General features: G+C 43.1%; 1 protein-coding gene across 1 annotated transcript in view; it reads left to right on the plus strand.

Moving 5' to 3' along the window:
- Positions 1-16,586, plus strand: part of grin2ba (glutamate receptor, ionotropic, N-methyl D-aspartate 2B, genome duplicate a) — a 138,940-nt gene extending 122,354 nt beyond the window's left edge. Inside the window, exons 15-16 of the mRNA XM_084743844.1 lie at positions 4,916-5,154; positions 12,166-16,586. Of these exons, the coding sequence (XP_084599970.1) occupies positions 4,916-5,154; positions 12,166-14,463 (2,537 nt within the window). The 3' untranslated portion in view covers positions 14,464-16,586. The remainder of the gene's footprint in view (positions 1-4,915; positions 5,155-12,165) is intronic.
- Positions 16,587-17,006: the final 420 nt, after the last annotated feature.

Genomic DNA, 17,006 nt, shown 5'->3' on the forward strand with positions numbered 1-17,006 from the left:
AGTTTAGTTAACACTGTGGAAATGGTCAGTTTAGAAAAGGATCATGGTTTGGCTTAAAATAAGTACATTATTTAAGAACTTAAGTACCAGTAAGCAAATGACAACCATCATGTAAATATAAATCTATTGTGTGAAGAACCAGTCACATTGTAATCTTTTGCATATATATTAGGTAAGATGTTCTCACTCTGGAACATGGCCACGACCATAGCTCGAGTGTTACCAATGGCTTTTATCGCTTCCTCCAAACAAGTTTGCCTAACCTGATGGATTGTTTGAAACTTGTCTGAACATCTGACTGCTCATGTGTCTGCCCCATCTGACTTATGTCTAGCAATGTCCTGAATTCTGAGATCTCAGCAATTAACTTGGTGAGTGACATGGTATATTAACGATTTAAAAAGATGGCCAGACTTAAAGAAATAAGATCCAACCTGTAATAAATCTGAATGATCCTTTAAGAGCTAATTCGAGGCACTTGATTTACCCACCAATATGCTATGAACAACTCTTGCCTCAGGCTCTGCTGCAGGGACAAATAATGGTGGCTGAGTTTATTTCTCATGTATATTACTGTAAAATAAACTATTTTCAAGAATGTTTATTCTAAACTTGGGCACAAATAGGCTTCTTAGACAGTAAGATTTTAGGGTTACACCCATTCCCATCTGTCTAGGACAAGAACTGATAGATGGAAGAGAAAATCATTGTTTTTCTAAGAATTTGTGTGCCTGCAACCTCAGCTGTGGCAATTAATAGGCTCTGCGAGTTAAGTGTATAGTAATTCCACTCTCATATGTAATAAAGACAGACAGAGAAGGTAAGCCAGAGCTGCTAGGTATATATGTTGAAAGTTATCTCCACCATGGGAGCCCCATGCTTTATGGTCACGCTCGCCTTTTATGGGAGACGGTCCAAGCTCTCCAGGGCTTGTTCTTTTGAAACACTTCATTCCTGTCAGCACTAGCCGGGGCATTAATGAGTCTCAGAACGAGTAGGGAATGAAATGAAATGTGTTCAAAACGGCCACTCCTAACCCATATAGTGCATGCTTTATGGTTTTCAACCAAAATCTCCCATCATAAACAAGTCAAAATGTCACAGACACAGGCTGCTCGCCGAGTTTATCGACTTTAACAGTCTAATTTCACAATGTCCTGTTTTGATATACAGTTCAATTCGGGATCGGGAAATGTAATGGAAGTCTGGAGCGTGTGTGTAGGATTGCGTGTGTGTTTATTTGGGCATGGTCCAGCGTGTTGTGAGCATCCTGAACCAAGGGCCCTCCGGGGCCCACTATAGTGCGTCCCAGTTAGGGGTGCCAGCATCGCTCCTGGTGTATTTCAACACCGTGTGTGCATGAGAGCGCATGTTTGAGTGTGTGTGTGTGTGTGTGTGTGTGCACGCGCACTTGTGAATATGGGTCAGGCCTCTGAAAATGAGAGGGCCTATGTGTGTAAGCGAGAGGGGTGAGTGTGTGTGTGTGTGTGTTAGAAAGATAAAGAGAGAGTGGTGTAGAGATTCTGACTATTTATGACACAGGTTTATTTTTATCAACCTACATACAATTCAGTGTGTGGCATGTGTGTGTGTATTGTTTCTGACTCATTGATTACAAGTTTGATTATTTATGTGTTTATAAAAAACCTTTTTCAAACATGTTTGTAATACTAACTTGCGTGTTTATGCTTTTGTATGAGCATGTGTGTGTGTGTGTGTGTGTGTGTGTGTGTGTGTATTTGAATATGGGTCGGCTTGCAGTCACATCCCCCCGTCCCACTGCAGAAGCATTCATACAGGAACCAGGCGGCCCTGTCTTCTGGCCCCCTCTCAGGATACCAATGTCACTTTGCCACGCCTCGCCATCCACTCCCCTCCCGGTGGCCTAGAAAGCGATCAGACTCACGTGGAGAGCCGAGTGGCCTGGTACGAAGGCTGGAGGGGAGTCTGGGTGGTTTGACGCAGGCCTGAGCAAAAAATATATCACAGCTGTCGTGAAAAAGAAACAGCAGTTTTGATTGGTGATTTTCTGATTCGCTGTCGGATGGAAAGTTTTGAAGTCATCTACAGTGCATGTTGAGTTTAATGACCTTTTGCCCTTGAAACCAATGAAAGACCTGTTGCATCATTTCAGAGATACCAGGCATCAGTGATGATTTCCTCAGTTCTGAAAATGTACTCAAAAAAAAAAAGGTCTGGGATTTGACTCTAAATCACTTTTGTTATATTAAATAATTGTGTTCATACCTAAAAAAGGAAAGAACGTGAAGAACAGGAAGGTTGATGATGATGAAATTTTCACTGAACTTACAGTCTACAGCTGCCATGTTTATGTTTTTATTCAAGTCAAACATCATCTGAGTCGTCATTCTTTCAATTGAATCTTCCAGTATCCTTTATTTTATTCTAACCCATAGAGCAAAGAACAGTAAAAGTGAAATGAATAGTTCTTGGGAAGTTTGTTTATTTTTATCAATTTCATGCTCTGTGAAAAGTTGTTTTACAAACTCCAAAGCTTTACATATATTTGGTACAGTAAAAAAAAATGGAACAAAGTTTAAAAGATGGTTAGTAAGTAAGTAAGTAAGTTCACTGCAGATATTCATCATGACGTACAGTATATATATACCCATACATATGTATACATATATACGCTTGCCCATACACATACACACTTGTGCATATATATACATTACACACACACATGCACTATTTAAGTATACTGACATAAGCATATACATTTAAATCTAGTACATATGAACATGTTGTACTGAAGATTGTGCTGGTGTTGTGTTGTATGGCAATCTGCTTCAGAGTAAAAGCACAGGTACCAAAAATAAAACTAACGATTGCTGGACTCTATTCTGCTGCTTCAGTTTTAGGGATGTGGAACTGAGTCATTGTTGATGTTATTAGTAACACCTGTTCTTTTCCTACTATGGTAAGTCAGCATGTCGGTGAAAAAGGCTTACTGGCTTGGTTATAGTTGAGAACAGGTTTTTGTATTTGGGGAAAGTTTATTTTAGGTGTTTGTCGGCATGCGCTGTATAAAAAAACACACTCATCAATCTAAAACATTATTATGGTTGCTCGTAAAATATTCATAGCATGTCTAACTTAAGGATCAAAGTCAAAGTTTTGAGTTCATCTGCTGAAATAGATTTAAAGGTGCTGTATAAGACGATTACTCTGGAGGTCGCAGTAGAGCACCAACATCTCAGACCAAAACAAATGAGTACTCATTAAATTTGTGAGGCTCGAGACACGGTGACTACATTGCCTAAATCTGGCCTAAAAGGTTTTCAGAAACATATTTTGGTGTGCTGTTTGGCCAAAAAACAGATGTGGAGAAGACGGAGGTGGACTGGCATGCAGGCACACGTGTATCCATATAGCTTTACATTTCAAATAGTTGTTTGCTGACATTTAATGAGACTTTAACTTGTAAAACTGAGTGCTCTTTATAAAAAGTCACTTTTTACAGTGTTGGATCTGACTAGCACACCAGAGCACACGGCGTATAAATGTAATGACCTGGATTTGAATCCAGTGTGGGACAATCATTGCATCACCTCAACATGTTTACTTTTACTTTCCACTGGCAGCTGTAGAATAAACATAAAAAAGGGTATTCTTGCATCTTCTAAAAGATACCAGAGAATTTTCACTTATTAAAAAAAGAGATGAGATTAAAAACAAATGAGATAACAACCATAAACATAATGACATTATTATTTTCAGAAACAACCCCCAGCAGACTGGCCCAATACTTCCCAAAAACATTTTTACTTCAAAAATAGACCAAAGCCATTGTTTAAATTTACTCTTGTAATATAAATACCAATATTATTCAGCACAGTCATGTTGAAATGGTTGCACCTCATAGTTAGTTTCACAGCAGCTATTAATAGTAGCTGCTCTGTGATTGCATCTCTCTTTTTGCCTGCCTGCATGTGTGTGTGTGTGTGTGTGTGTGTGTGCGTGGTGCCTCTTCCTGAGTTTGTATGCTATGGAGCTTCTTGTCGATGCTCAGAGGCCAGCCAGCGCTCCGGTGCAAGAGTCGTGCTGACGTGCAGCGACAGTGGTTGAATGTATGATTAATTAAGCGACGCCTGTCCCGTCACAGTCGGCTTTGATAGAGAGCAGCTCGTGATGAAACAGAAGGTGACCCACAAAAGAGACCAGAAGCTCAGGGACCAGCTTCAGACACATGGACACACACACACACTCACACACACACCTACACACGCAAACACACATACATGCAAATCCATACATATGCAACCACTTTGTGGACATGTTAAATGTGCTAAAGCTTTTACATATTGTGTGATAAACACTTAGAGACACATGATCATTTGCAGAAATTCATGCAAAAAAAGATAAGCATAATTAACACAGGACCACTAGTGTGTGCTTTACTCTTTGCCCGTCTGCAACAAAGTGTACTGCAGATTTCAAGGCTGTATTTCACTTGTAACTCCCCTGACCCCCCTTCCCCCCCGCCTGCCTGGCATCTTCCCTCCTCTCTTCTTCTCTTGCATCATCTTGCCATCCCTTGTGTCCTCCAATACCCATCCTGTTATTACATCATATCCCTCCTCTCTCCTTTATATTTTACATTCCTTGCCACTTTTTTCACACCCCTTTCTTTATTTCAATTCCCTTACGAATTGTAAAAAATACTTCTCCACGTGTCGTTATTGTGCCCCGTCTTCTGTCTCGTCTCCTTCTCTTCTTCTGTCCATCCATGTGTCTCCCTCCTTCCTTGCCTCCTTACTACTTACATCAACGCTCTACAATCCCTCCCTCCAATGTCTCCTGACCTCCTTCCTTCTTCATACCATCTGTTTCTGCCACTCTCTGTCCTTCCTCTCTTCTGCCCATTCACTGTTATTGCATTTCCTCTGTCCAGGTGAGATGGAGGAGCTGGAGTCCCTGTGGCTGACGGGGATCTGCCATCACGAGAAGAACGAGGTGATGTCCAGCCAGCTGGATGTTGACAACATGGCCGGCGTCTTCTACATGCTGGGTGCCGCCATGGCTCTGTCGCTAATCACCTTCATCTGCGAACACTGGTTCTACTGGCAGCTGCGCTTCTGCTTCATGGGCGTCTGCTCCGGCCAGCCAGGCTTCGTCTTCTCCATCAGCAGGGTGAGACAGGGCGGGGAAAGGAAGACAGGATTTACAGTTTGTGCTCAGACTTTAACGCTGATATCCAAAATCTTGTCAAGATTAATCAATATGAGGAACCTCTGTAGCTCAGTTGGTAGAGCGTGTACCCTATGTACTGAGGCTATCAATCCTCTGCAGCGGCCGCCAGTACGACCCCCAACTACAGCCCTTTTGCTGCGTCTCATCCCCTCTCTCTACCCCTGTTCCTGTCATATCTTTGGCTATCCTAAGAATAAAGGCAAAAAATAAAGATATATAAAGATTAATCAATACATCATAAATGTATCCATCAGTATGGTCAAACAGAAAACAGCATATTTAGTCACTGTTGGAGACACTCTCCACTGAGAAATGTCAATCAGCTTGTCATGCCTTGTTCTTCTTAACAAATATTCTGATTGACAGATTCAGATTGCCAATAGATTCTGTTCGAGACACACTGGAGCTGACACATTTCACACCACGTCTGTTTTCAAGGATGAAAATCAAAGAAGAAGCCCAAAAGCATCACACTTTGCTACCTGGTGCACTTTCCAAATTTTGCAGTTGGTGATATAAATAGACGGAAACTTCCTGAAACTACTCCACCGGCTGTGCCTCTCACAAAATACAAAAGGTGACAACATCTGGAAAGTTGAGGTTTTTCGGCTTTGAGGCCGCATAACTTTTGAAAGAAGAAAGAGCACATTCCTCCTCTCGCAAATAAAAAGTCGCATTCATAATAAATACAGCACAACCTGGCTACAGCTGCTACAGCCTCACTTGGTGTGGTATGACCAGTACATTCATTGTAGCCACTCGAGATAAAGTTTAGCTTTTACTGTACTTGACATTACTGAGTCATTTCAATGACTTTATGAGTCTCTTCTGCTGCTACTGTTATACAACTTTTTAGCATTTACTATTGTCTCATGACAGTAGTTAATAAACCTGTTAGTATTCTCTCACAGGTATGAATGAGAGCACATAATGAATGAAAAATAAGATCTTTCCTTATGTCATCTTCTCATTTGGGATGAAATGCAGGATATTCGATTAGAGATGCATGCTATGGCAGGCAACTAGCAGTTACACTTATTCATAAAGTCAAAGTTTGAACATGTTTTTAAAGTTTGGAAAATTCCAAATTTTAACCATTTAAGGTAGGAATAAGCTTGAATTTGAATATAGTGCTTGAAAAATGATTGCTTTATAATATAATCAGGTGTTTCATCTATACACTCACTCATGTAAACAAAAAATCACTTTTGAAATGCAAGCACCCCATCATTTTATTTGTTATTCATAGTTATAGAAATCCTCTGTTTGCAAATTACAGAGCATTAAATAATCATTATCAAAACATACAGTCAAAGTTAATATGAACAGCTGGTAAAATAAACAAAGCAGTGACAATATACATTACTTGTTGTGGGTACAAAGGAATTTGCAACTGCATTTACAGCAGCAACTCAGATGTTATAATAAAGGCTTTGAGAGTCTGGAAGTTTGAACATGTCGAAGTTTTACTCTTAAAACGCTGTGAATCGTCTTCTGTTAACAAAACATTATAACAGGATATAATTTTCCAGTTTACAACTACAACACTTTCTTGTCTGTGAAGTCATCTTCATTACTTGTTTATTCATCCATCATCAGCAGCTTTATTGTAAGAAATGAAAGCACTTTCTTCCCTCAAGGCTTTAGAGATGCCAAGATTTAAACAAGCATGTATCCCACATGACCAAACCAAACTGTCACTCCCAGATTAACAGATAGAGGAGCTTTTTCCTTTTGTTTTGATGGTTGGGCCTTCCTAGCGTCCATGAGGTAAATATTTACAAAATGTTGAGCCCAAATCAATATTTCACTCAACAAAAATCAGCCACAGAACCGGAGAGGGTAGATTACTGAATCCCAGGAGACCAAAGTCACCCCCAAGGTATTTGATTTGCATTCCAATTGTTTTGACATAGCTTCGGTGTAATTCACTGCGTGCCTCTGAAGGTGAACCGCTGCAGGCTAAACCACGTGGCTAATTTACAGCAGAGCGCCACACACTGCCGCTCTCTCCCTCCATTTGATATGCTGCTGTGGCGCCGGAGCTGCTTGTGCCAGGAAAGCAAGGCTACAAAAAAAAAAACGTAACATTTTCCCCTCTCTGCTTTAATATTACGCTCCAGTGCCCAACTTTGATTATTTTGCATGGTGTTAATTTTACGTTGTTGCTGTCGCCTTGTTTATGGCTGTGTGTGCGTGTCCGTGTCTGTTTGTGTGGAGGAAGCATAAAATATCAGCTGTTAAAATGTCAGTTGACTTCTCATTTCCAAAGACGGGCTGCTTGGTGTTGTTTTTGATTATTACATCATTATAATTTGTATGGGAACTGGATCTGAAAGCAATTATGCTTTGTATAACATTCAGTGATTGCTCTCATTTACAGAAATTACCTCTGTCTTTTGCTACAATGTGACAGCATAAATGAACTCTGTGCGTCCACAAATACAGCCTGATGATTCAGTATGTTAAAATATTCAGGGGAAATATTCATTGAGAGGGTTCATTTACATATGCGGCACAGAGCGAAACAACAACAGTGGAAATTACAGTTTATTATCTTTCCGCAATCCTCGGCCACAGCCTCACATTGTCTCCTTCTCATTTACTCGAGTGTTTTCTCTCCAGCCGCGGCAATTTCTTCCTTTCTTTTTTCTTTTTTTTTCCTTCTCGCTCTGCCACTCAGATTGATTCCGCTTTTTTAATTTCACAGCATAATCCAATAAACTTTATTGTTATTGCCGCAATTAACATTTAAGCTCGGCAGTGTAAAAAATGAGACATCTGTCACGGTTGGCGTGAGTCACGTGGCGTCGGTCATGGCTTCATGGTTGGTTAGGCGTTCCCTCCCTCCGAGGGGCTCGGTAGCTTTGTGGAACGGCTCTCCCCTGGCTACCTGTTCCTCCGGGTCCCACCTGCAACACCGAAACAAATTAATTATATCGATTTAAAAAGCCTCTAATGACTTTAGAACAGTAAATGTATTAGAGGTTTAATCACTCCTCCTTTCACGGCCCTCACATCACATCAAGTTCATTTGCATTTAGCACCATATACTTACACCACACACAGGCGGCATTAAATTATGAGCTGCCGCATGTACAGTAGCCACTCTGTATGCGGTCGTACATAGGGAGCAGCTAGTTATTTGTTGATTTCCTGCCTCTCTGTACCAGTGTAATCACTTATAGATTTTGCTCTGGTCCCCTGGTGGATTGAGAATTCTTAGGAACCCTTAGGCCACAGTTATTGCTATTCACACATCCTGCCCAAATCATCAGCTACTGTAGCACTGGGCCGGCAGCAATCTGCCAACTGTTACATTATGTGGGCATGTGGAGTAGACAAAATCTGCTGCTGTTGAATACGAAGCAGCAATCACTTTGTTAAATGTCCAAAATTTGATGCTCTACAGTATTATGTTGTTGTTCACGGTCGAGGTTGTTGCTTATTTGTGTGTATATGCGTGTGTGTGTGCCTGAGAAAAAAAGCTTAAAGGGACAGTTCAACCTGAAAATCAGAAAGACATATTTTCCCTCTTACTTATAATGCTGGTGTAGTATAGTTTTGGTGTGAGTTTTGGATATAACGTCCGTAGAGATGCCTGCTTTCTCTCCACTATAATGGATATAATAATATAATGAGAACATAACAATAACAATTATACAATGGAAGTAGATGGCACTTGGCTTGAGGTGTTCAAAGCAGCCAAAAAAAAGTTGGTGTCAAAAAAAATTCTTTCTGTCCAGAAATCATGACCTGGTTACTCAAGATAATCCACAGACTTTGTTGTGAGCAGGTTCATGTCGAAACTGTCAATTCTACCATAGAAAGAAAATTGCTCTTACATTAAACTGCTCACGATTATTTTGAGTAATTGGGTCATGATTTCTGGAAAGAGACACAGTTATTGTATTTTTTGGTGCTTTGAGCACCACAAGCTGAGTACCATTTAGTCATATTATATACAGACAAGGCAGACATCCCTACAGCCAGCATCTCCAAAACTACACCAAATCTATCTAGATGAATTAATAGAAAATTTTTTTTTTTTGATTTTGGGGGGAACTGTCCCTTTAAGAACCCAGCATTGTCCTCAAACATAAATCATTGCTCAATACAGCACAATCTCACCATCTACACAGGTGAAAACCTAACAGGGGGAAGATCATCTTAAGATTAAGCTGGATGTTTCTGGAAAATTCATAATGATGCCAGAGATGTCATGAGAGGGAAGATGTGACAGATTTGGCAGCAGGTGGGGTGTAATCAGGACAATAAAAGAAGAAAAACAAAAGAGATGAAGTGATGACAAATTATATAAACAGGCAGATGGAAAAAAGAAACACAGATGAGACAGAGAAGGACCAGATAAACATTGAAAGATGGTTCTAAGTGGAGAAAAAAATTGAAATATCATGCAGGTGGGCGTATACATTTGTCCTCCACTGCAAGATTCCATCCAAATCCCATATTTCTCCAATACTGTTGAGTCATTTAGTATTTATGCTAACCTATCTTGCTTTTAGCCACTGTCAAGCTTTACATACTTGACTGTTAACAGGCTGTGAAATTGAAGGAAGTAATAACAGTATCTATAAAACCGGAGTGAGGGATGAAGTCCTTTTTGCTGCAATGCAGGCACTGTCCATGTTGCTAATTAACTAGCAGAAACGAGTGGTTAGGGAAAAGGAGAAGAGAGGGTCAACGAGTCATATTAGTAGATAAAAGGAGGAGGCTGGGAAGAGGAGAGAATATCTGACAGCCAGCCGACCCCTAACCTCTCGGCAGAGTCCTGACCTCTGCCGTGACGAGCAGGACGGAGGTCAGCACATCTTTAACAATGACCAAAGTGCCCCATTATTCCTACAGTCATCTGCAGATGTCCAGAAAAACTGAGTAAAATCATTGTTTGGAATTGATCTGGTCCTTTACCGTCCCCATCTGTCATGCCTGGTTTGCTCTCCTCTGTACATCCATTTTTATCTGAATATTGTATCGTACATCACTGAATGCAAATGGAGCAGTTTATCTTTCTGTCACTCCGATGCTCAGCCGGTGTCTCCTTGGCTTGGCCTTTCTCTTCGGAGGGGATTGTTGCTGTGGCCTGTGGTGTTACGGCATCGTGGAACAGAGGTGTTTAATAACTGCCGGTGGATATTGTTCAGCTGAATTCTAATCACATTGATTAAAGGTATTGACCAGAGGAACCCAAGGGTTTTTTATAGCCCCTTAGCCTGTATCAATCATCGAGCTACACTATTCTCTCTGAATCCTTACGCTGTGTACTCACTTGCACTGTCTCTCTTTATCTCACGTCCGCTGATATACTACGTAATACATATAAAGTGTACATCTATTTTTACTTAGTATGTCCTATATTTACTATATTTATTATCAGCAGTAAGAGCTGCACATACACATGCATGTAACTGCAGTCTCATGCTTTTGTCAACAAGGGTGGATTCACACCAGCATTGTTTAGTCCGGTCGAACCATTGACTGGAAATAGAGATGGACAACATGTCTCCACTTCCTCCCGCTGTACAAAACTGAAGCCAAAATATCCAACATACCAGCTCTGCCATCTTGCGCCGGTGATGTCATTTGGAGTCTGCGCAGTCGCGATCAGTACTGGAGCGCTTTCAAGTTCCCATCCCGTACAGCTGGCAGACTCAACTGGGCAGAGCTCAGCTGTCAATCATGGCATGAAAACCCCTTTTTATAGCATCAAATAACTAATTAAAACCAAACTGATCAGGGAAGTGAGCACTTTAAACATCAGCATGATAAGAATCTACCTAAGATAACAGAAACAATTTTTGGGGAAAATGCATCTGATCTGTACTTTGATGTTTTAGTTTGGCCCGTTACCTATCTGCAGTATTTATATTTGAGTTTGAGTTTTGCCTTTGTGAACGTTAACTGGACCAGTTGGAAAATTGACAATGTCAAACATCAGACTGTTTTGCTTCAGGAAACAGACCTTTAGGTGTGAACTCGAAGGGTACTTTCACACCTGAAGTTCAGTTCATTTGGTCCGGACCAAAAGAGAAAAAGGTACATTGTCGCACTTCACTTCTGGCCTGGTTCCTTGTTACACTGACTTTTTACAAACAAACCAAGAGCAGTAAACAAATCATACTGACTGACAGGTTACTCATTAACTGGACAGTTGTCATCCTGCGTCATAAGTGCATCACCATGTGGAGAATTCAAATTTTGGTGACTGATGCGTATATGCGTATATTTATGTTTGTTGCACATATTAACAAAGAGCTCATGGAGAAATATACAATTATAAGCATTATTTAGCAAATCGCCACATGTTCTGAATAATGACTAACAGACAGAGACAGGAGGAAAAGGAGGCATCTTGTACAGTAATGATTCAGGGCTTATTGCTGTGGGGTCGCTGTCACACACTTTAATTGACTTAATGAACTGACAAAGTACACAGAGTAAGATACAAGCTCAGCAGTTTGAACAGGTTTTTACCTATTAATTAGGGGAAAACATGCACTGAAGTGCATATGCTTTACTAATGATTAACATAAATATATACATGGCTTATACAGCATCAATTATAAGACTGAACAAATTTCAGATGACAGATTAGTTGGATTTATTGGTATTTTAGCCTTTGAAAAATAAAGTCACATACTGTACCTGTGGTTGTTTCACAACACAAACAAACTGCACCAGAATGTGCTTGGCACCGGGCCAAGACCACCTTTTCAAGTGGTCCTGGTCCAGTTGTTTGGTCTGCACCAGGGTTCAACTAACAACTTTCACATCAGCCCAAATGAGCCACACTATCTGGGCAAACGCATGAGGTTTAGGTGTGAACGCACCATTAGAATACAGTATTAGTCCAGAATAATGGTTAAACTTACCAAACATTTGAAATGTTCTCTTTTTAATGCCACCTTTTGCCTTTTTTTCCCCTCACAGGGCATCTACAGCTGTATCCATGGGGTGCAGATCGAGGAGAAGAGCAGCTCGGCACTGAACTCGCCATCAGCCACCATGAACAACACCCATTCCAACATAATGCGCCTCTTACGCACCGCCAAGAACATGGCCTCCCTGTCAGGGGTGAATGGCTCACCACACAGCGCCCTTGACTTCATCCGCCGTGAATCCTCTGTTTACGACATCTCTGAACACCGGCGTAGCTTGGCAGGCCACTCGGACTGCAAGCCTTACCTACCAGAAGACAACATGTTCAGCGACTACATCAGTGAGGTGGAGAGGACGTTTGGCAACATCCACCTGAAGGACAGTAATCTGTACCAGGACCACTACCTGCACCACCATGGCTCAACACTAGGGCTTAGTGGACCTCCTCCCAACAGGCCCCATAGTTTGGGCAGTGCCAGTTCTCTGGAGGGTGGCATGTTCGACTGTGACAGCCTGGGTGGAGGGGTGGCTCCTATTTTCACCACCCAGCCCTGCTCAGCACTGACCCACAGGAACATGAGCAAGTTTGACCTGCTGTCCGGACAGACTCCTCCCTCAGGACAGAGTTTCAAGGGAGGCCTGCCGGACCTGTACGGGAAGTTCTCCTTCAAGGGAGGTGCCTCAAGTTCTACATACATCCCTGGGCATAACTACTGTGGAGGGAGAGGAGACGATGATGGGAATATACGTTCAGATGTGTCAGACATTTCCACGCACACAGTCACCTATGGGAACCTGGAGGGGAATGCCAAGAAGCGCAAACAATACCGTGATAGCCTGAAAAAGAGGCCGGCCTCTGCTAAGTCCAGACGGGAGCTGGACGAGATTGAGCTGGGCTACAGGAGGAAACCGTACCACATCAGCCACCACCATTACCATGGCCACCGCTCTGCCTCCCCACCGCTTTTACCTTTGGAACGGAAGAGAGGAGGAGGAGGAGGAGGTGGTGGAGGAAACAATGATGGAAACTATCTCTTCAGAGAAAAGGAGAGTGTTAGGGATTTTTATTTGGACCAGTTTCGGCCCAAAGAGGGTGTCCCTCAGTGGGAACATGTGGATCTGACGGAGGGCCCTGGGAGCAGAGATGGAGGAGTGGCGACCTGCACCTCCCTGGTTCCAGTGGATGACTTTCTCAAGAGCAAACCCAAAAAGTCTGATTCGAAGAGTGGCGGAGGATCTGGGCTGGCAGGGGGAGAGTGGGAGTGCAGAAACTGTCGGGCTAGTGGGGGAGGAGGGGGCAAGCAGATGTCCATTCATGGAAGTGGTGGTGGCTATGGTGGTGGTATGAGCTGCGGGTCCTCAGGAGGCGGAGGAAACAGCCGCCCTAGCTCTGCAACCTGCATGCGCTGCGAGGGCTGTAAAAAGACTGGAAACCTGTACGATATCAGCGAGGACAACAACCACCTCTTGGAACAGATGGGGGGAGGCGGAAGTGGAGGAAGTGGAGGAGGTATGGGCGCAGGCCCTCAGTCACAACCTCAGGGCCAGCAGAGGAGAAAGGGTGGAGGATTAGGCAAACCACTTAGGCGGCAGCACTCTTATGACACATTTGTCGATCTTCAGAAAGAGGAGTCAGGTGGGATGGGAAGTTTGATAGGGGGTCTAGGAGGAGGAGGTGGTGGGATGGGTGGTGCAGGTATGGGAGGGATGCTGCCCCCACCCAGGAGTGTTAGCCTGAAGGAGAAAGAACGCTACATGGAGGGCACCAGCCCCTTTGCGCACATATTTGAACGTCACGGGGGCTCGGAGAGGGAAAGGGAGAGAGACAGGGATCCGTTGTTTTACGGAGGCGAGGGCCGGAAAGGACCCGGCTCACCATTTGGTCTGTTCAGAGGTGGCGAGGGCCTCCACCGCCGCTCAATCGGAGAGAGAGACATGAGAGACAGGGATAGGTCTTTGATGGAAGGAGGAGGTGGGGCGGCGTTCTCTTTATCCAAATCTCTTTACCCTGACCGGGTAAACCAAAACCCCTTTATACCCACCTTTGGCGACGACCAGTGTCTGATGCACGGAGCCAAACAATATTACATGAAAAAGCAACAGCAGCAGCAACAAGTTGCCAAAAACAGCCGAAGTGACTTCAGGAGCCAGATGAGCACGGCGTCATATCTGCCAGCATCTGCCACAGCTGGGGTGATGTCCAACGTGGCCCCCCGGTTCCCGAAAGAGCTCAGCCTAGGTGGAATGAACCACCACGGCTCCATGCTGGGGGTCGGCCCCCCGCGTCCCTTCAATGGAAGCAATGGCCATGTGTACGAGAAACTCTCCAGCATTGAGTCTGACGTGTGAGAGAAAAAGGGGGAGGAGGAGCGGATGACGGTGAGGGAGAAGGAGGAGAGGAATAGAGGCATGTAGTGTTAGGAGATCAGGGATGATTTTAAAGACACTGTCCACACACTGCAACCCATATTGGGAGTAAAAGAGGAGAGAGCTAGAGGAGGAAAAGACTGATAGGTAAAGACTGTGAAATAGAAAACTAAGAGTAAGGGGAAATGGGGAAAAAAATCTTGATTTTGCAAGAAAATCTGGGTAAAAAAAATCAGGACAGCCTGAGGAGGTGTGAGATGTTAACCCTCTCTCAGAAACGGCCAAAGCTACTCTACTTTTATGTCCAAACACAGTCAATTAACATTCTCCCTTAACACCACAAATGCACTCAACTCCAAGTCCATCATTTCATCCCCCAGCGAGGCAGAAGTCAATGTACTTGGTTATTATCGCAAAAGAGGCGACACCTCATCTTCGTTTGATATTGGACATGTGAGCCTGGTGCGACTTGATGGCTGTCTGAGAGCTCCTGCTGAGCGCTTATGAAGAAAGACTGCGAGAGCGGAGAGAGGAGCGAACTGCCCATCTGCCCCTGTGTCACTGCAGAAAGGAGACATTGTCACGTTTACACAGGAGATGACTGGTGCTTCTCTCTGGAAGGAGACAGCCTGGCCTGTCCATCTCTCTCCGTCCTCCACTCTTCTGTTTCTCCCCTCTCTCCTCTATCTCTCAGCCCCCCGCTCCTCCTCCTCATCCCTAACGCCAAAAGAGCTGATCTTGTTTGCTATGAGAAATACAATCATGAATGATAATAAGATATTCTTATAGAAAAAAACAGGGTATAAGAACAACAATAATATTGATAACATTGTGAATAACAAAGATGTTAGTAATGATTATGATAACACTGCTTATGATATCACTAAGTTTTTCTTGTTTTATGTTCTGTTGGTATAATATTTCACTACTGTTTTAGTATCTGTAGTTGTATCCTGTCTGCCCCTGGCGGCAGCAGGACGGTTGTTTTTAGTTCAACCAACAAGCCAGAAAGACTGAGTCCTCAACTCCTGTTTTTCTGTTTTCTGTAGAATATTTTACTCCATGCTCATACGTTTATTTGCTCCTTGTGGAAAAACAGGATCTCGAAGACACGTTTAGAGCTGACAGATCCTTATTTGATGTTTCAAGACATTACAAATCAATTGCACACACACACACACACACACACACACACACTCACAGTTTTTGTCAGCCTGAACTTGTGCTACTGTGAACAACACGTTTTGTCAGAAGCTGAAGATACTGAGAGGAAGGACGTGCCTTAATGGTCTCCAGGGGATGTGTCCTCCAGTTCGCGTGCTGGTCCTCACACGGCGGCGGCACCAGGACGGACCAGCATGCTCCGAGGCTGCTCGGTGGTCTCTTCACGTTTATGAGCCAAAACTGCAGTAAAAAATTTACAGCGCGGTTGAGACGCTGCTGCTGATGGTTTAGATACAAGAATGCCGTTGGAGATGTTTTATAACTTCGTAAAATGATTTCATATGTCAAGTATGGGCAGTGCTTTATGAAGCTGTTGTATTCAGGATGTCCCACTGTCACGGATAGACGTCTCACTTCACGACACGGCAGCCTTTAGACCACTTCTTTTATTCAGGTTACATGAAAACAGTCACCAGGCACTTACTTTTATCGGCTTCTCACTAGTATCTCGCAGAAGGCATTACTTTTCACTCACGGAGGCACACACAGAAAGCTTTGTTTGAACATTGTGTATGATTAATATATATTAATATAATATATATATTAATATATATATATATATATATATAAGATTTATATGTGATGTCGTTTATGTAGGCAAAATGCTACAAAATGTGTAGGAGAAGTGTTGTTGCCGCATGACAATGATAAAAGCTTGAGCTGAGGAGGATGTCTATATGAGGGAGGCCTCAAAAACACCGACTGAGGTGTCAGGGAGGCGGCCATCTTGCAAAAGCTTTGCGGCTTTTTACTTTGACTGATGTAGATATTCTTTTTAGATGGAGAGGCCTCATTTATTGCACAGGACCTTTTACTCAGTGTAGGCACTCAGTAGACATGCCTTATCGTCCCATCAACCCCCAGCCCCCCCCCCCCCCCCCCTCCTCCCCGAGCTGTCTGATGATGACTCATCATTTCACTGTACAGAATAAAGAAGCCTCTATTAGTTATTTAACGGTTTGATCTTCGATTAGCTGGCGGTGTCAGAAGTTCAAGGGCTGCGGGAGATTGCGCAGGAGTGCTGGCCTGAGATTGGAGCTGCTGGACTGTGTAGAGTGTGATCTTTGTCAGTGCGGACTTCTATCTTATACCCTAATCTAAATGCACCAGTGTAATAGGTTGGCGTGCGTGTGTGCGTGCCTGTGTGCGTATGTGTGTGTGCGAGTGTGTGTCAGGGGAAGCAAGTCACGATTGAATGATAACAGCTGTTTTTTTTTCCACTAACCTGCTGATAACTATTCATAAATTCAACAGCCTCTGCTCCTCACGCACTCCACAGATAACAGCGTTAAAGTGAGACT

The sequence above is a fragment of the Lutjanus erythropterus genome, chromosome 19 (genome assembly GCF_056507025.1).
Source record: "Lutjanus erythropterus isolate fLutEry1 chromosome 19, fLutEry1.hap2, whole genome shotgun sequence".
NCBI classification, from domain to species: Eukaryota; Metazoa; Chordata; class Actinopteri; order Lutjaniformes; family Lutjanidae; genus Lutjanus; species Lutjanus erythropterus.